This window comes from Macrotis lagotis, chromosome 1 (genome assembly GCF_037893015.1).
Source record: "Macrotis lagotis isolate mMagLag1 chromosome 1, bilby.v1.9.chrom.fasta, whole genome shotgun sequence".
NCBI lineage: Eukaryota > Metazoa > Chordata > Mammalia > Peramelemorphia > Peramelidae > Macrotis > Macrotis lagotis.
This window is the reverse complement of record NC_133658.1, coordinates 248202474-248223308: the sequence shown is the minus strand read 5'-3', so window position 1 is coordinate 248223308 and position 20835 is coordinate 248202474. Positions and strand designations below refer to the sequence as shown.

Sequence of the window (20835 nt, the reverse complement as noted above, 5' to 3'; positions counted from 1 at the left end):
GGACCCTGCAATTACTAAAGCCAATTTTGGGGCCAGTTATTCAAGTATTTTTTTACATATCATTGTCAGGAGACCTGGGTCTCATTCTTGACTCTGCTACTTGCTGGCTATATAGTTATTTCTCCTCCTTGAGCCTCAGTTTCTTCATCTAAAAAATGGTTATAATAATCTCTGTCTTCAAATAGGATGCCTCAAATAGAATAATGTATGTAAACTACTCTAAACAAGAAAAAGCTGTGAAATATGAATGAAATGTGAGCTAACATTATGTACTCACATGCTTTGGGCTCCTTCCCCTGGGTGTCCTAACAGCTTGATGCATGCACTTCATGGACACTTCCCTTTTTGTTTCCTTTCAGTTTTTCCTCCATGGATCTGACTTGAATTCTCTCCACCTTAACCTTCCAAAGAGTATTCTTCCTAAGGAGTATGGAGGCACTGCAGGGGAGCTAGATGCCAATGCCTGGAAGGAGCTGCTCCTGGCCTCCGAGGAAGACTTTGTGAAGGAGTTCTGCAGACCGTTCTGCCCCAGCGGCAGCCTCCTCCAGGAGACCCTGATGGTAGAGGGAATAACCTCTGAGATTCAAGGTGATGACTCCATTCGGGGAGTAAAGTCACAACTGTACTCCTGTTATTAACCAAGAAGTCATAGTTTTCTACATACGTTTCTGCCATTAAGTAATATCTTTCTTCTTCATAAAGCATAAAAGGAGAATCTGAAGTTCCATGAGCTGTGTTATCCATGAACTGGTCCTATCCAGACTAAGCCTGATGAAATTCTGATTAGCTTTAAAATACAAATGTTTTACAGAAGGAGACATGCAGCTAAGTTGCTTGAGAAGTAGTTTAAGATGGACCTTTGTAGTCTACCTTAAGGCCCTTTTGGAACATCACCAGTGGCCAAGTTTCATGAAATAATTCACCTAATAGCTGAATTTTGGGGATATTATCTATCCTGTAATTTCTATCAGTTTGGGTATTTCCTTCTGCAACACAGATTTCAATTTTCCATGCTTTGACAGTTTCATGAACTTCTGAGGCAAAAGCAATCTCCCACTTAGTGACCAACCTATTGGTGAACCTCTCTCTATACTTAGCTATTCCATCTTTGGATAGCAATCTGTCCTTGAAATCCTTCCATCTTGAAGAGAAGTTTGGGCTTTCCTGGCATTGTCTTTGAGAACCCAGACTCAAGACTGGAGGCAAAGGAATTTCATAGCCATTGCAACAAGAAATACAGTTGGGGGCAGCCCAAGAATAAAAGAGGTCTGTTGTCCTGAGACAAATGAGCTCATTCTGTAGTAGTAGAGATGGTTAGTAAGAATATAAAGATTATAGGAGGTCCCCTCGTGGCTGACTTCACAACCATCTCCCTTAAATATCACTTGCCCAACTCTCCTACTATTGTCATCATTATGATCAGGAGCAGCTAATTCATCACCTGTACCCTTTTTTAAACTACAGTGGTTCTTGCTGCAGTTTAGAGGCATCAGGGCATCACCAGGTTTCCTTTTAGAATTCAGGAGCCAGATATTGTGGCCCCCTGGGAGATTCCTACTACCATGATCCATTGTTCTAGTAGTCCTGAAGGTCTTGGCCCTCATTCTTTCCTGAATATCACAATCCCAGGAAAATAACCAATATGGCAATATTATGGAAGGATATAGTTTTAATAGACTTATTATAGACCAAATTTCAGTTTAGTATAACAGAAAGAGTACTTACCTTAGTCGCTGTAGTTTATACTTGAATCTGGTCCCATTTCTGCCACTAACTCTTTGTGGTCCTCAGATTCTCTTTGACTGTAAGATCTGGGGACTAAGTTTCATTATTGAATAGTATCCTGCATCAGTTTACTACTTGCTGGTCAAAGCTGTGGCACATGGATAGGATTGGATTCATGAGTCAAAGATGTAGGTTCTGCCTCTTGGCTGGGTGACCCTAGATAGATCACTTAGCCTGTCAGTGTTCTCATCAGCTCAGAGAAGGTGCTGAATTGTAGTTGTAGAAGTTTGCTCACCTTGGAGTTCCTGGTAAAATCCCAGGATTTTACCCTGTCCCTGTCTAACTATGAAGATGCAGAGCTGGACCAGAGACTAGGGAGATCTTGTCATTTCCATTGGTAGGCAGGCCTCACTCGGGGAGTTCCCACACTGCTTTGCAGTCCAGGACTTTAGATACTGATATTGTAAAGCCAGCAAAAGTTGCTGAGGACTTAAAAATCCAGAGGGTTTGGGGAACCAAATGGAGACAGGTTAGAAAGGTGCATACGTTCTCGAGATTTTCTGTAAGCTTTCTGCCTGTCAACATGCTCTATACCTGCTCCTCAGGATTCCTGAGATGCTTTTCCATTCCACCCCTTTTCCTTGACTCCCTCATCCCAGCTTGAAAGCCTCTGTCATGTGTCAAAGAGTTGGGTCAACAATTCTAAACCTAGGCTGGGAATTTCAGCACTTTACATAAGAAGTGTCAAAATTTTGCCTTTGCCTCATACTCCAGTAGAATTGAGGTTTGATGTATTTAGATCTGGTTTATGTTTGATTCATTGCATATACAAGATGGTTTTAATTTACCAACTCATTCTTAATGTGCCTCTTCTCTGTATTTATTTTAATGTACTGTAGAACCAAGAGCAAGGTACAGGTTTAGTTCCCTAGAAATAATCCAGACATACAATTTGTTTATACCTTTACTACCAGGTTCATCTATTTAGCACTTCTGGACAGGTATTTTTTCTGGTTAAATCATTTACTTTACACCTCTATGGGGCCAGTTCTCATTCAGGGAAAATTTATCTCCCCATAGATTAATATTGTGTCCTCTAAGAAAGACATTACATGCTTTGAGTGCCAAAATTATAAAGAGATAGAACAGAATTACAGTTGTGTCTTCTGCAGTCCCACATAATTCTGAAACTATAAAACTCCCCTTAAGGAGGATTTGAATTGTCCTGAGATGAATTGTGGGTAGCTCACTCTCTTTCCATCCCTGGCTGGCTAGACAACTGGAGGGAAGCATCCCCTAGAACTTCCTATGTTTATGTTTCAGCTTGTGTCATTTTCCTTTGAAACTTTCCTGTGGGAAGAACCAATGACTTTTCAGAATTCAGCTACTGATAGTGGTATGGTTGCTCCTCTTTTGGTTACTAAGTGGTGTATTAATATGAAAAAGGAACAGGAATCATCCAGGGTGGAAAAGGTGAAATCCTGAGTCAAGCACAGTAAAAGGAACCCTGGGAAGGAGTCAGAAGACCTGAGTTCTGGCTCTGTGACCTTAGATTAAGTCATTCTTTTGTTTGGGGCTTGATTTCTTTAGCTATAGAATGAAGTTAGACTTGTCTCAAAAGTCTGCCAATTTTCAGTCTGTCCTAACATTCTTATTGTGTCTTAAGGTCTCTTCTAGTTCTGAGGTTTTGTGAGCACTTATCCTTATTCCCCACTGTTCATTCTTAGAGAAGCCAGGATTGAAGGGATTTAATACTTAGCAAACCAAAGGTTTCTCTCAAAACATGTGATCCAAAGGCAGTCTGTGCAACAGATATTAATGAGGTCACCACTTGCTTTTTTTTTTTTTAGGTTTTTGCTAGGCAAATGGGGTTAAGTGGCTTGCTCAAGGCCACACAGCTAGGTAATTATTAAGTGTCTGAGACCAGATTTGAACCCAGGTATTCCTGACTCCAAGGCCGGTGCTTTATCCACTACGCCACCTAGCAGCCCTACCACTTGCTTTTAGAAACAGGTCCAAAATGGTTCTGAGGCACACAGATATTTCTTCTTGAAGGACCTTTCACTGATATGAGGGCAATAATTCATGAATGGTGCTTATTTATTTGTTAAATAAGCAATTACGCAATTACTTTATGTTACCTTTAGTTTTTCTTTCTTTTTTTTTTTTTTAATATAACCAAGCAGAACTTTCTCTATGGGTACCAAGTCAGTGGCTTCTTGGTGTGTGGGGTAAGAATGAGGCTGTTTCTCTTGCAGATAGGGTACTTGAATCTGGACCATGCCCTAGAACCTGGCAGCACAACCTCTGCTCCTCATATGACCAGAGGGACATCTTGCTTATATATATCCTTTGGCCAATTTGTGTACAAGTTCAGTCATTTATCACATTCTTTCTTTGAAACCGAGACTCTGTGGGTGTAAGTGTGTACCTGGAGGTGGATTGAGTCTAATTCTGTGTTTATTTTGACAAGATATTTATTTTTATAATGCATTTTATAATATGGTATGGTGAAAGTGTTGTTTTGTTATGCATGACTGGATCTTACACAATAAAAATCTATCTTGTGTTGAGTGCCTGTGGTATTTTAGTGACATGAGATGAAATGTAAAATGACCCCATCCAGCTCTAGTATTGTTTCCTAATGAATAAGCTCATTGTTTCAGTTTGATTAAATAAGCTTTTATTAAGTATGTTTCTATTAAGAATATATGTATAGGGGGCAGCTAGGTGGTACAGTGGATAGAACATGTCAGGAGGACCTGAGTTCAATTGCAACTTCAAATAATAATTACCTATCTGAGTGACACCTTGGGCAAGTCATTTAACCCCATTGCCTTGCAAAAAACAAAAAAAAGTGTGTGTGTGTGTGTGTGTATTTTTTTATATCCAGGAAGATTACAGTCAAAATGAGTTCCATGAGACTTCCAGCCAAGATAGTGGAGAGAAGACAGGCACTGTGCTAAGGTCTCCTGATCTTCCCTCACATATAATATGAAACAAATCTCTTAATAGAAATTCAGTTGACAAAACCCAAAAAAAAGAAGCTAGGAGAAGAATATCTACGAACAAGGTCCACCTTTGGGGATTGTGGGTGAGAGTGCAGAGAGCTAATGGGGGGGGGGGGGCAGGATGAGAGCTGGACTAACCTAAGATCAGCCGCAGAGGCATTAATTGTGGGAGCCACAGTTCAAGAGCCAATTGGGGCACAGAGGCTTTGGCTGTGGGACTGATGGTTTGGGGAAATCAAGCAGGGCTAGAGGGCTAGCATGGAGAGTTGTGTGGCTGGACATTGATCTGCTGAGCTCCTCTGGTCTGGAGGACCTCAGACTCCATACAATCATTTCAGCTGAACCCTCTTCCCAGAACACACACAGTAACAGCTCCACCCAAGGCCAGCAGAACTCTCTCAGTTGAATAGGAAAATTAATTTCCTTGCCCAAGGCCCGGCCCACATTGTTCAAGGATAAAAGTTTCTAGCAGCACCACCCACCCCCTCCAAGCCAAGGGAGAAGTCCTCAAATCAAGGTCACAGATATGCCAGAGAAACTAATCAACACCCCCTACTGGCCAGCCCACTTGGAGTTACTAAAGCCTCTAGGGATCTCAATAGCAAACCTCTGTGAATCAGTCTCTCCCCACAACTAAAGATCTTAGAAAAAATGAAGAAAGGCCAGTGGAAAGGAGGAATCCATCATTTCTAAAATATACAGAGAACTGATTCATAGTTTAAAAAAAATAGCCATTCCCCAATTGACAAATGGTCAAAGGATATGCAAAGGCAATTTACAGATGAGATCAAAGCAATCCATAGTTAAATGAAAAATTGCTCTAAATTCTTATTAGAGAAATGTAAATTAAAGCTTCTCTGAGGTACCACCTCACACCTCTCAGACTGGTCAATACGACCATAAAGGATAATGATCATTTTCAGAAGGGTTGTGGGAAATCTGGGACACTATTACATTGTTGGTGAAGCTATGAACTCATCCAACCCTTCTGGAGAGAAATTTGGGACTACACCCAAAGGGCACAAAAATGTACATACCCTTTGATCCAGCAATACCACTACTGGGTCTATACCCTGAAGAGAAGATGAAAAAGAATAAAATCATCACTTATATTCATAGCAGCCCTGTTTGTGGTGGCAAGGAATTGGAAATCAAGAAAATGTCCTTCAATTGGGGAATGGTTTAGCAAACTGTGGTATATGTATGTCATAGAACACTATTGTTCTATTAGAAACCAGGAGGGGCGGGAATTCAGAGAAGCCTGGAGGGGTTTGCATGAACCAATTGCTGAGTGGGATGAGCAGAACCAGAAAAACACTGTACACCCTTAACAGCAACATGGGGGTGATGATCAACCTTGATGGACTTGCTCATTCCATCAGTGCAACAATCGGGACAATTTGGGGCTGTCTGCAATGGAGAATACTATCTGTATCCAGATAAAGAACCATGAAGTTTGAACAAAGTCCAAGGACTATTTCCTTTTAATTTAGGGGAAAAACCCTGATACCTTATTGTCTGGTTTTGTTATCTCTTTTACTTTATGTTTCTTCCTTAAGGATATGATTTCTCTGTCATCACAATCAATTTGGATCAATGTACAACATGGAAACAATGTAAAGACTGACAAATTGCTTTCTGTGCGGGGAGGGAAGTAAGATTAGGGGAAAAACTATAAAACTTAAATTAAATAAAATCTTTAATAAAAAAGGGGGGGAAAAGAAAATGAGGAAAGGATAAGAAGATGCCAAAAAAAGGGGGGAGTCCATAGAAATTAGCAAGAAGATAAAGACCCTAACTCAGAGAGATGTAGAAACTCTGAGGACAATATAATTTGGTCTGCAGCCCAGAAGACTTCCTTGAAGAAATCAGGAAGGAGTTTAAAAATCAATTGGAGAGGGCGCTAGGTGGTGCAGTGGACCGGCCCTGGAGTCAGGAGTACCTGGGTTCAAATCTGGTCTCAGACACTTAATAATTATCTAGCTGTGTGGCCTTGGGCAAGCCACTTAACCCCATTTGCCTTGCAAAAACCTAAAAAAAACAAATCAATTGGAAAATTTGAGAGAAAATTAACACCTTGCAACAAGAAAACAAATCCTTGGAATATATAATTGGACAAATGCAAAAAGAAAATAATTCTCTCAAAACTTCAATTGGTCGGGGTGGCTAGGTGGCACAGTGGACAGAGCACCGGCCCTGCAGTCAGGAATACCTGAGTTCAAATCTGGCCTCAGACACTTAATAATTACCTAGCTGTGTGGCCTTGAGCAAGCCACTTAACCCCATTGCCTTGTAAAAAAAAAAAAACAAACCTCAATTGGTCAAATGGAAAACTCCTTCAAAAACAGAACTGGCCAGCTGGAAAAGAAGTTGCAAAAGTTAAATGAAGAAAATTCTACTCAAAAAAAAGGAATTGAGTCTGTGGAAACTAATGACTTCATGAGACAAGAATTCATGAAACAAAACCAAAAAATCAAAAAAATAGAAGAAAATGTAAAATACCTCATCTTCAAAACCAATGACCTCGAGAATAGAACCAGGAGAGACAACTTAAGAATCATTGGCCTCTCTGAAAATACTGAAGAGTAAAAAAAGCCTAGACCTAATATTACAAGATTTAGTGATGGAAAATTGCCCTGAAATCATGGAACCAGAGGGCAAAATAGTTATTGAAAGAATACATCAGGGGTGGCTAGGTGGATAAAGCACTAGCCCTGGAGTCAGGAGTACCTGAGTTCAAATCCGACTTCAGACACTTAATAATTACCTAGCTGTGTCCTTGGGCAAGCCATTGCCTTGCAAAAACCTAAAAAAAAAATATTCTGAAAGAATACATCAATCCCCTCCTGAAAGGAATCCCAAAATGAAAACACCAAGGAATATTGTGGCCAAATACCAGAACTATCAGATAAAAGAGAAAATCCTGTAAGCAGCCAGAAAGAAGCAATTTGGATACCAAGGAGTCATAGTAAGGATTACACAGGACCTGGCTGCATCAATATTAAGGGATCAAAGGGCCTGCAATGCAATATTCCCAAAAGCAAGGTAGCTTGGAATGCAGCCAAGATTTCACTATCTGGCAAAACTGAGCTTTTTCTTCCAAGGGAAGAAAATTTGGACTTCAAACAGAAGACTCAAGAGACATATGAAAAGGTTAACAAAAAAGGGGGGGGTAAAGAAAAAACTGCAATCCAATAAGATGAAACTGGCTATATCCCTGCCTGGGAGAAAAATTCTCATAACTCTCAAGAATTCTAACTCAGAGAGAATATACCTAGCCAGAAGTGACGGACACATGACTTTTCTGTGACTCAGAATGATTTAAAAACAATACCTCCTTAAAAGAGGGACAGTAAAGAGACAGGAGGATGGAGGAGATTGAATGGGGTAAATCTCATTCCATTAAGATGTCTAAAGGACCTACTGCAATAGAAGGGAAAGAAGTGAGGAGACTCAGGATTACCTGAATCTTACTGTCATCAGATTTAGCTTAAAGTTAACATATGTACACTCAGTTAAGAAACTCACCTTTCAAGTATTAAAAGGGAAAAAGGGGAGGTGGGGAGGAAAAGGGGAACTAACAGAAGGAAGGGAAGGAAGAAGGGGCAAAGGGAAAGGGGAAAGAAAGGGGGGGGGTTGGACATAGCGGGGCAAACACAATGGTGGTGGTATTCAGAAACAAAATACTGGGAAATATGAATAAAGTGAAAAAAGGGGAAAAATACAAACAGAGGGAAGATAGCATAGAGGGCAATAAAGAGTTTAATGATTTTAACTTTGAATGTGGATGGGATGAACTCTCCCTTAAAACTTAAATGAATAGCAGAGTGGATTAAAAAACAGAATCCTACAATATGCTGCTTACAAGAAACTCATTTGAAGCAGAGATACAAAATATATTTTGCTTCAGCTGAAGTTAAAAAAAAAAAAAGCAGGGGTAGCAATCCTTATCTCAGACAAAGCAGCTGCAAAAATAGGTTTTGTTAAAAGAAATACGGAAGGAAACTATATCCTCATAAAAAGTACCATGGATAATAAAGTAATTTCAATACTAAATATGTATGCACCAAATGGTATTAGCATCCAAATTCTTAGAGGAGAAATTGAAGGAGTTACAGGAAGCCATAGACAGCAAAACTCTACTGGTGGGACATCTCAACATCCTGCTCTCATATTTAGATAGTTCTAACCATAAAATAAGAAGGAAGTTAAGGAGGTAAATAGAATGTTAGAAAACCTGGACATGATAGACCTATGGAGGAAATTAAATGGGGACAGAAAGGAATACACTTTTTTTTTCCCTTTAGTACATGGCACTTACACAAAAATTGACCATATACTAAGGCATAAAAACCTAATAATCAATTGTAGAAAGGCAGAAATAGTGAATACGTTTTTCTCAGATCATAATGCAATAAAAAGCACATGCATGGGTCATGGAGAGGTTGACCTAAAACTAACTGGAAACTAAATAACCTCCTTTTAAAGAATGAGTGGATCAAGCAACAAATTCTAGAAAGAATTAATGATTTCATCATAATGACAATAATGAAACAACAGACCAAAACTTATGGGATACAGCCAAGGCAGCTGTCAGGGGATATGTTATATTTTTAAATGCTTACATGAATAAATTAGAGAAAGAGGAAATCAATGAACTAAACATGGAACTAAAAAATTAGAGAAAGAACAAATTAAACCCCCCCATTAAATATCAAACTAGAAATTCTAAAAATTAAAGGGGGAAATTAATAAAATTGAAAGCAAACTATTGAACTAGTAAATAAAACCAAGAGTTGGTTTTATGAAAACAATAAAATTGATAAACCTCTGGTTAATTTGATAAAAAGAAAAAAACCAAATTGCTAGTATAATAAATGAAAAAGGTGAACTCACCACCAATGAGTAAATTAAGGTAATAATTCAGAATTATTTTGCCCAGCTCTATGACAATAAATTTGATACTCTAAGTGAATTGGACAAACATTTTTAAAAAATATAAGTTGCAGGGTGGCTAGGTGGCATAGTGGATAAAGCACCAGCCTTGGAGTCAGGAGTACCTGGGTTCAAATCTGGTCTCAGATACTTAATAATTACTTAGCTGTGTGGCCTTGGGCAAGCCACTTAACCCCATTTGCCTTGCAAAAAAAAAAAACCTAAAAAAAAGATATAAGTTGCCCAGGTTAAATGAAGAGGAAATTAAATACCTAAATAATCCTATCTCAGAAAAAGAAATTCAACAAGCCATTATTGAACTCCCTAAGAAAAAAATCTCCAGGACCAGATGGATTCACAAGTGAATTCTATCAAACATTTAAGGAACAATTGGTTCCAATTCTATATACACACTTTGAAAAAATAGGTGAAGACAAAACTCTGCTTAACTCTTTCCATGATACCAATATGGTGCTGATACTTAAACCAGTAAGAGTTAAAACAGAGAAAGAAAATTATAGACCTAATTCCCTAATGAATATAGATGCAAAAATCTTAAATAAAGTCTTAGCAAAATGACTACAAGTTATCACTAGGATAATACACTATGACCAAGTAGGATTTATCCCTGGAATGCAGGGTTGGTTCAATATCAGGAAAACTGTTAGCATAATTAATTATATCAATAACAAAAACTATCAGAAATTATATGATTATATCAATAGATGCTGGAAAAACTTTTGATAAAATATAGCATCCATTCCTACTAAAAACACTAGAGCACATCGGAATAAATGGACTGTTCCTCAGAATAAGCAGTATCTATCTGAAACCATTAATGAGCATTATATGTAATGGGGATAGGCTAGAGGCATTCCCAATAAGATCAGGAGTGAAACAAGGATGCTCATTATCACCACTTCTCTTTAATATTGTATTAGAAATGTTAACTTCAGCAATAAGAGAAGAAAAAGAAATTGAAGGAATTAGAATTGGGAAGGAAGAGACAAAACTCTCACTCTTTGCAGATGACGTGATGGTATGCCTTAAGAATCCCAAAAAAATCATCTAAAAAACTAAGAGAAATAATTAGCAACTTTAGCAAAGTCACAAGATATAAAATAATCCTCATAAATCTTCAACATTTCTATATATGACTAGCAAGATAAAGCAGAAAGCTACAAAGAGAAATTCCATTCAAAGTAACTTTAGACAATATAAAATACTTGGGAGTCTACCTGCCAAGGCAGACTCAGAAACTTTTTGAAACAATTACAAAACACTTCTCACACAAATAAAATCAGATTTAAATAACTGGGCAAATATCAATTGCTCATGGATAGGCCAAGCTAATATAATAAAAATGACAATTCTACCTAAAGTAAACTACTTATTCTTATTTAGTGTCCTACCAATCAAAATTCCAAAAAATTAATGAGTTAGAAAAAATTGTAAGTAAATTCATATGTAGAAATTAAAAAGTCAAGAATTTCCAGGTATTTAATGAAAAAAAGTGCAAAAGAAAGTGGTTTAAGCCCTATCAGATCTAAAAGTATATTATCATCAGTCATCAAAAAGTATCTGGTATTGGCTAAGAAATATTGGTAGATCAGTGGAACAGACTAGGTACAATAGCAGGAAATGATTATAGTAATCTGCTGTTTGAAAACCCAAAGAGTCCAGCTTTTGGGATTAAAAATTCTCTTAGGTAAAAACTATTGGGAAAATTGGAAATTAGTATGGCAGAAACTTGGATTAGACCAACACCTTACACCCTATACCAAGATAAGATCAAAATGGATACTGGATTTACACATAAAAAACAGTATTATAAGCAAACCAGGAGATCAAGGAATAGTTTACCTGTCAGATCTATGGAAAGGGAAGCAGTTTATGACCAAGGAAGAGATGGAGAACATCATTAAAAAACAAACTAGCTAATTTTGATTACATTAAATTAAAAAGCTTTTGCACAGACAAAACCACTGTAACCAAGATAAAAAGAAAGGTAGTAAATTGGCAAGCAATTTTTACAACTAGTATTTCTGACAAAGGGCTCATTTCTAAAATATACAGAGAACTGAGTCAAATTAAAAAAAACAAACAAGCCATTCCCCAACTGACAAATGGTCAAGGGATATGTAACAAAGGCAATTACAGATGAGGAGATCAAAGAAATCCAGTCATATGAAAAATTGCTCTAAGTCACTACTTATTAGAAATATACAAATTAAAGCATCTCTGAGGTACCACTTCATACCTCTCAGACTGGCCAATATGACCAGAAAGGTCAATGATCACTGCTGGAAGGGATGTGGGAAATCTGGGACACTTTAATACATTGTTGATGGAGCTGTGAATTCATCCAACCTTTCTAGAGAGCAATTTGGAATTATGCCCAAAGAGCAATAAAAATGTGCATACTATTTGACCCAGCAATACCATTACTGGATCTTTACCCTTTTTCATCATCCCTTCAGGGTACACCACCACAAACAATTGGAAATTGAGTGAATATCCATCAACTGGTGAATGGCTGAACAAATTGATATATGTATGTTATAGAACACTACTGTTCTATTAGAAACCAGGGGGGATGGGAATTCAGAGAAGCCTGGAAAGATTTGCATGAACTGATGCTGAGCAAGATGAGCAGAACCAGAAGAACATTGTACACCCTAACAGCAACATGGGGTTGATGATCAATTTTAATGGACTTGATCATTCTATCAGTGCAACAATAAGGCACAACTTTGGGGTATTTGCAATAGAGAATACCATCTGTATCAAGAGGAAGAATTCTCGAGTTTGAACAAAGACCAAAGATTTTGCTATCTCTTAGACTTTATTTTTTTCCCCTTAAGGATATGATTTCTCTCTCATCACATTCATCTTGGATCAATGCAAAGACTAACAAACTGCCTTCTTTGGGTGGGTGTGGGAGGAGGAGGAGGAAATCGAGATTAGGGGAGGAAAATTTAAAATTCAAAATAATTAAATTAAAAAATAAAAAAAAAACAAGAGTTCTTCATCAAGAAGCTTTAGGTAATCATTTCAAAGATCAGTTAAGTCTAACTACCTTGGGGGGGGGGTGGAGCCAAGATGGCGACAAGAGAGTATCATCTCTTAGGCCCTCTCATAAAACTAAACTAAGGACTCTAACTAAATTTTCAAGAGACAGAACACACAGAGGGACCCGGTGAGGCAGTTCTCCTACTCAAGGTAACCTGGAAAAGAGCAAAAAGGCTCTGCTGCTCCCTGGGGTTGGGGGGGTAGCCAGCCAGAGGGGTGGCCCGTCAGAGAAAAAGAACTTCAGCCTCCTGGAGGTAGCCCCAGGTCACTGGGAGCCACAGTTCACAGAAGCAGGGCAGTTTCCTGACCTACCCCCCCCGGGGAGCACTTGGCCCAACTTGGAGGAATAGCGGGGTACCTCTGCCAGAGTGAGCACATGAAGCCCAGCCCTCAAAGCACACAGCAAGCTGAACCTAGGGAGGGAAGAGACACTGCTGAGCTCTGTCCTCTGTCCCTGGAACAAGATGCTGGGGTTCTGACCACATTCATATCCTGATCACAGTCTAGGCCCCCCCACAGAACAGCAGGGCTCCCCCCACCTCAGCCCCATGGCAGAGGGGGGTGTTTATGGTCACTCAAAGACCAGGAGGGAGGACAGAAACTCACATACTGAGATCCTTGTGGGAGTATCCCAAAAGTTCAGGAAGCACCCCAAAACCAGGCTCAGGCTGGTAAAATGAGTAAGCAAAGAAAAAAGATGAACACCATTGAGAAATATTTTGCCTGTTAGCCCAAGAAGGGTCAAAATACTCAGTCTGAAGATGAGGAAGCACAAGGTCCTGCATCTAAAGACTCCAAGAATAACAGAAATTGGGCTCAGGTTATGACAGAGCTCAAAAGACTTTGAAAATCAAATGAGGGAGTTAGAAGAAAAACTGGGAAAAGAAATGAGAGATGCGGGAAAAACATGAAAATGAAGTCAGCAGCTTAGTCAAGGAAATCCAAAAAAATGCTGAAGAAAATAGCATGCTAAAAACCAGCTTAGGTCAAATGGATAAAACAGTTCAAAAAGTTATTGAGGAGAAGAATGCTTTAAAAAGCAGAATGAGCCAGATAGAAAGAGATAAAGATCTCTGAGGAAAACAAATCCTTCAGACAAAGAATAGAACTCAGGGAGATTTCTGAATTTATAAGAAAACAGGACTCAATACTTCAAAACCAAAAGAATGAAAAATTAGAAGAAAATGTGAAACATCTCATTGAAAAAACAACTGATATGGAAAACAAATTTAGTAAAGATAATCTAAAAATTATTGGAATACCTGAAAGTCATGATCAGGAAAAGAGCCTTGACATCATTTCATTACTACAGGAAAAGTGCCCTGATATCCTAGAAGCAGAGGGCAAAATAGAAATGGAGAGAATCCACCAATCTCCCCAAGAAAGAGATCAAAAAAAAAAAAACAACCCCCAGGAATATTATAGCCAAGTTCCAGAACTCCCAAGTCAAAGAGAAAATATTACAAGCAGCCAGAAGATCACAATTCAAATACAGTGGAGCTGCAATCAGGATCTCACAGGACTTAGCAACAACTACATTAAAAGCTTATAGGGCTTGGAATATAATATACTGGAGGGCAAAAGAGATTAGAATGCAACCGAGAATTAACTACCCAGCAAAACTGAATGTCCTCTTCCAGGGAAAAAGATGGACTTTCAATGAACCAGGAGAATTTCAAATGTTCCTGTTGGAATGCCCAGAGCTGAACAGAAGGTTTGATCTTCAAATACAGGATTCAGGTGAAGCATAGAGATTGGAGGAGAGGGGGAAAATATGAGGGACTTAATGATGATGATGAACTGCATGTATTCCTGTATAGAAAAATGACACTAATAATACTCAAATGAACCTTCTCAATTAACAGAGCAGGTAGAAGGAGCTTTATAGATGAAGCACAGGAGAAAGCTGAATTTGAAGATAAAATATGGCGTAAAAATGGAGTCAGTAGAAAAAAGTGAAATGTAATGGGAGAAAGAAAAAGGAGAGGGGGAATAGGCCAAGATATTTCATATAATAAGATTTTTCTTTATTACAATCAGCTATTGCAATGATATGGAAGGGGGGAAGACAAGGGGGAATGAAGGAATCTTTGCTCTCATCAGAGGTGGCTAGGAGAGGAAACAGCATATATACTCAATGGGGTATAGGCATCTGGAGTAAGAAGGAGGGGGGAGCAGGGGGAAGGGGGGTATGTGAGTGATGGAGGAGAGGATGGACCATGGGGGGATAGTGGTCAGATATAACACATTTTCTTTTTTACTTCTTGGCAAGGGGCTGGGATTGGATGGCCTGTCTGGGACCATAAGGCCAGATGGATGCTAGGTCTAAGGGGTGGTAGTGGGGCTCGGGGCCTCTTGGCCCCAGGACCAGGGATCTGTCTGCTGCGCCACTCAGCTACCCTACAGCAGAGTCAGAGTGAAAGGAGAGAGAAAATATAGTACATGGTAGTGGAGAAATACGAAAGGAGGGAGTTGAGATCAGCAATGACAACGGTGGAAAAATATGGAAGTAACTTTTGTGATGGGCTTATCATAAAAGAATGTGATCCAGCCACGACAGAGTTGCTGGTGTTGGAACACAGACTGAAGCACATTTTTTATTATTATTATTATTTGGGGGGGGTGCAGGGCAGATGGGGCTGGATAGCTTGCCTGGGGCCACATATCAGGGTGATCGTTAGGTGTCTGAGGCCGGATTTGGATCCCAGGTGCTGCTCGCTCAAGGGCTGTGCTCTGTTTGCCACTCAACCACCCCTACTATTATTACTATTTTATTTTATGTCTTTTTTTTCTTTTTTTTTTTTGGATTTTGCAGGGCAGTGGGGTTGAGGTGGCTTGCATGTCACACAGCTGGGTGATTGTTGGGTGTACGGGGCTGGATGTGGGCTCGGGTGCTCCTGGCTCCAGGGCTAGTGCTCTGTCCACTGTGCCACCTGGCCATACCTACAAGTATTACTATTTTTTTTAATTTTAATTTTTTCTCTCTCCTTTACTTTATCACTCAAGTGAGTCCATATTTTTTGGGGGGAGGGGTATTTTGTTTATTCTTGGACAAGAATATTTTATTAATGTATAAAAAAATTATTTGTACAAAATGAGAATATATTAGACAGTTTTAAAAAACCAATGAGAAATAAAAAAAAAAGTCTAACTACCTTTAGAGATTAAGAAACCAAGGAATCAGAGACTGACATAGTTAGTCACAGTTCCAGTGAACCGGGGGTGGAGCCAGAAATGGAACTCAGGTCTTACTGCTTAGTATTTTTTCATCACACCTCTTACAAGTCTAAATGGCTTATACACATCCCACGTATATATCTGGTTTTGCATTTTAAGAGGAAGAAAGGAAAAACAGAAGTAAAAAGCCAGATGCTGACATAACTTCAATACCACTTTCATTGCTTCACATCTGCTTAACTCAACAACAGTGATGAGGCAAAATTGAGCGTGGAATAGGGAAGAGTCAAAGATTTGAAGTCAGAATATCTACCTGAGAAGTTCAGATTTGGCTCCTTGTTAACCATGTGAATCTGAACAAGCCACTGGGTTGCTGTGAGGATATCACATATTAGAAATGAAGTACTTCATAAATCTTAAAGCATTAAAAAAAAAGCCAGCTATGATCATTCTTAAGTCTTTCCAAAAGCTGCTTGAGGTATATTATAGATATCAAACATGCCTATGCTATTTGGTCTAGTTCTTGGTCACATTCCTGCTTGTAATGGGAGGATGCCTTCATCATTACAGAACAAAGGATGGGCTGACAGTTGACTAGCAGGTAATGGGATGATGCCACCACGACAACAGATGATTCAGACTGTTTTCATGGTTTAAAGTGATGGGGCCTCTGATTTTATTTATTTTTTATTTATCCCTACAAAGTTAATGTCTACATATAAGGAAGCTTTCAGATATAGCATTCAACCAATACTTGAGTAAGCTTTATTGTCTCCCATCCTACATACAGGAACAAAATGAAACAAGGATCCCAAAACCAATATATTACATATTTCTGTGGCTCTCTACTACCTATCATGTATACATTTCTGCCTGACTTTATTGATCCCATATTCTGTCTCTATCCTAGTCTATCGAACCTTTTCTTCCCCTGCTTATTACAACTTCCTGCACCACCAAAAGTCTTTATTCCAAGAAGTCAAATCTCCTGTCTTGGGAACAAGAAGCTGAGTAATCAGGAGGATGGGGTAAACCCTTGATGAGAATAAGTATATCCGCAACTCTAAGCTTTTTCTCAGTGTTTCTCCTACTTTGAATAATTTTTACTCTTTTTTACCTTTCTAAATCCTAACCCCATGCTCTTTTGATGGCCTTACCCTTCTTTCAAGTTCACAACAGGTCTGTCATCCTTAATGCCTAACTTTCCTTACCCATATATCCAGGTGTTGGAGGCTTGGCTTTCACAACATCTCTTTGCACTCCTAGAGCCCTCATCCCTTCTCACCTGGACTACTAGGATAGCTTCCCAATTGGTTTCTTTGCCTCTAGTCTCTCCTCTTTCCAACCATTCTTTACACCATTGTCAAAGAGATTTTCCGAAAACATAGTTCTGATCATGACACTGCCAGAGACTTTTTTTTAGTTATTTGTTTTTTGTTTTTGCAAGGCAATGGGGTTAAGTAGCTTGCCCAAGGCCACATGGCTAGGTAATTAAGTGTCTGAGGCAGGATTTGAACTCAGGTACTCCTGATTCCAGGGCCGGTGCTCTATCCACTGCACCACCTAGCCACCCCAGCAAAGAGACTTTCTTAAAAAACAGTTCTGATCATTTTATTCCCCTATTCAAATGCCAGCAATAGTTCTCAATTACCTCTAGGATCAAATACAAAATTCCTCTACTTGGCATTTATAGATCTTCATAACTTGCTTTCAATCTACCTTTCCATATTTTTAAATCTGCCCCCTTGAAGCATGGGAGGATTTGCATGAACTGATACTGAGATGAACAGAACCAGAAAAAACTTTGTACACTCTAATAACATGGAGGTGATCATCAACCTTGATGGACCTGCTCATTCCATCAGTGCAACAACCAGGGACAATTTGGGACTATCTGCAATGGAGGATACCATCTGTATCCAGACAAAGAATTGTGAAGTTTGAATAAAGACCAAAGACTATTACCTTCAATTTAGGGAAAAAAACCATTATCTTATTATGTAATTTTGCTCTCTTATACTTTTATTTTTCTTCCTTAAGGAAGATGGCTAGTTTGCCAGAATTGGAGAAAGCATGAAGGGGGGCAGATTTATTTATTTTTTTAGAAGAAAGATTTTATTTTGAGTTTTACAATTTTCCCCCTCTCATCACATTCAACTTAGACCAATGCATACCATGGGAACAATGTAAAGACTAAGAGACTTCCTTCTGTGGGGGGGGTGGGGGGAGGGAAGCAAGACTAGGGGAAAAATTGTAAAACTCAAAATAAATAGAACTGTTTACTATACAAAATATTCCATATTCCATCTTGGTGCTTTTACACAAACTGGGTCTCAAACCTGGAATGTACTCCTTACACTGCCTCTTAGAATCCCCATTTTCTTCAAAACTCAGGTCAAATGCCACCTCTCTTCTTGACTCTCCCACCCAGTTGCTAATATTCTTCCCCCAGTTGCCTCATAATTATTATGTGTATACTTGCCCATGTACGTGTCTCTTCCAAGGGCAGGGACAATTTCACACCTTAGCATGTTAATACTTATTATTCAAGATCTAGCTTAAATCCAACCTCCACGAAAGCCTTTTTACAACAGCTTTAAGCCAATAGGCTTCTTCCTGAATTTCATAGCACACTGTTCTGGGCTCCTCATTCCAAGCTCCTTGAGGGCAAGGAACATGCCTTTTTTTGATATTTTGCTCCATAGTAAGCATATGTACTCAACTACTTATTTATAATTCCCTGAAAGTCAGGGACCACAGTATATTTCTTTGTATTGACCTTAGCAACCAATACAGTACTTTTAGTTGTTTTCAGTCATGTTTGTCTCTTTGTGACCTCTCTGGGGTTTTCTTGGAAGAGATACTAGAGTGGTTTTCCATTTCTTTCTCCAACTTAATTTATAGATGAGGGACTAAAGCAAACAGGGTTAAGTAACTTGTCCCGGGTCACATAGCTAGGAAGTGTGTGAGGTCATATTTGAACTCAGAAGATGAGTCTTTTTAACTCCAGGCCTGGCACTGTATCTACTGAACCACCTTAGCTGCCTCTAACACAGTGCTACATATGTGGTAAAGAGAGTCCACATGTTTCTTTGAGTTATTTCATTGTCAAAAATATGTTATGGGAAATCCAAGAGGCTGTGGAAGGATCCAGAGCTCTGTGATCCCTGGTTTAGAGGTAATGAGAGCTCACATCCAGAACTATCTCTCAGTCAAAGGGAGTTAAAAGACCTTCATTAATGCTTAGAAGTTATAAAAGGTTGACTGTCTAGGGAAGGCATGTTTTTAAGGAGAAAGTATGGCTGTCAGCCAGGTACCCATAGGCTCAGGAATTTTCCACTAGTTAAGTTTCCCATAGCTGGAGTTCAGAGGAAAGGGAGGAGGAAAATCAAGAAGGTTCTGTCCAAGGTCTTCACATGCTGGGTCCCTTAGATAAGGGAAATCATACTTTCCTGGGCTAAGGTCAGCTTGCACCCATGCATGAATCTGTAATTCTCCCCTTGAGGACCCTCTTTCTTCTCCTGAGACACAGGTGATAATTAACTATATCAGGAGGCAGTTTCTCATGGGTAAGAGAAAAATCTTTTTCTATAAGTTATTTCTTTATAAGGTGCTAGGGCACCAGATTTAACACTGGAAGGGCACTGAAGTTTTACTAGCTATTGTCTACTACACAAAATCCAAATTAAGTACCTATATTGGTGCAGTTACTCCTATCAGGCTTTTCCCAAACGCAGGTAATCCTTCACATCTTCTGATCCTACTACTCGGTACATATTTCCCACAAATCTTTCACAAGAAGATGCCATCTTCCTCTTTATACAGTGTACAGTTCAAGAGGCTCGTCAGCTAATTTTCGTTTCTTCTATAAGCAGTACCACTCTTTTCTCACTCGTATTTATTGTACAATATGACTCCAAACTATACCAAACTTGCTAACTATTTAAGGAAGAGCCTTTAAAATTTTTTTAAAATCTTGATATTTTTAATCAAATATGTTACAGTGCAAATGGCTGAAGTGCTGACAGAAAAGTTCACATGCATTTTTGCTTTACACATTTTTCTTCTGATGTGAAAATTATACTAGACATAAAGGAGCAGTTTTCCAGGCTAATATTCACTTAAATTAAACCTGGAAAGCATTCACTGAAATCATCATTTTTGGCAAAGCCATAGACTGAGATCAAGCAGCATCATATAACAGTGTAAAAAATGTTTAAATCTTAAATGAACTAAACTATAGAAGAAAGAAATATGCTGTTACTGATGGTCTCGGGAAGGGGGTGCAAGACGTCCTTCAGAAAAGACTAAGTAAACCCCTTAAGCCTGCACACTGGAATGTAGGAAAAATACATGAGAAAATTGGGTTTCTGTAGAATTTGTGAAATATTACATTCTTCTTTGTTTTCTAAAGAGATTTCAATCTGAATATATTAAGAAGGGTTTCTAACCCTTGTTTTTCTATTAAGCAATTTAAATTTAAGCTACAGGGATCTATAGATATTTTTTCAGAATTCTTTTCACAGCACAGCTGTAGTTTCTTTTTTAAAAAATGCTATAATATTCACTTTGTACTTTATGTGTTACAAATAAACATAATATATCAAAAGGAAAAGTTGAAATCCTGCTTCAAAGCAGTATTCATATAGCAACCTTGAGTATACCTGGATAGAGCCAAACTTTTGGGAAGCATTCACTTAATATTTTAGTTGAAGCGAAATACAAAGATGTTGGCTCTTAGCACAAAGACCATGTGTGAAGACTTCTGGAGGCTCAACTGAAGTCTCTATTGGTAAGGAAAAGAGGTATCACGAGGGTCCAGAGATAGAGGATGAGGCAGACCCAGCTGGAGCCTATCTTTACCCACACTTCAGGACGCCACTTGCTGATCACAGGTTGGAAATTTATTTCAGGG

General features: G+C 38.8%; 2 protein-coding genes across 5 annotated transcripts in view; one reads left to right on the top strand and one right to left on the bottom strand.

The window, feature by feature from the left end:
- The window catches only part of TTPAL (alpha tocopherol transfer protein like), a 14519-nt gene extending 10221 nt beyond the window's left edge, over nucleotides 1-4298 (top strand). For all 4 annotated transcript variants that reach the window (XM_074210134.1, XM_074210136.1, XM_074210133.1 and 1 more), the window contains one exon: nucleotides 360-4298. In XM_074210134.1, the coding sequence (XP_074066235.1) occupies nucleotides 360-638 (279 nt within the window). In that variant the 3' untranslated portion in view covers nucleotides 639-4298. The remainder of the gene's footprint in view (nucleotides 1-359) is intronic.
- The window catches only part of SERINC3 (serine incorporator 3), a 35598-nt gene continuing 18635 nt past the window's right edge, over nucleotides 3873-20835 (bottom strand). Inside the window, exon 10 of the mRNA XM_074210130.1 lies at nucleotides 3873-20835. Within this exon, the coding sequence (XP_074066231.1) occupies nucleotides 20694-20835 (142 nt within the window). The 3' untranslated portion in view covers nucleotides 3873-20693.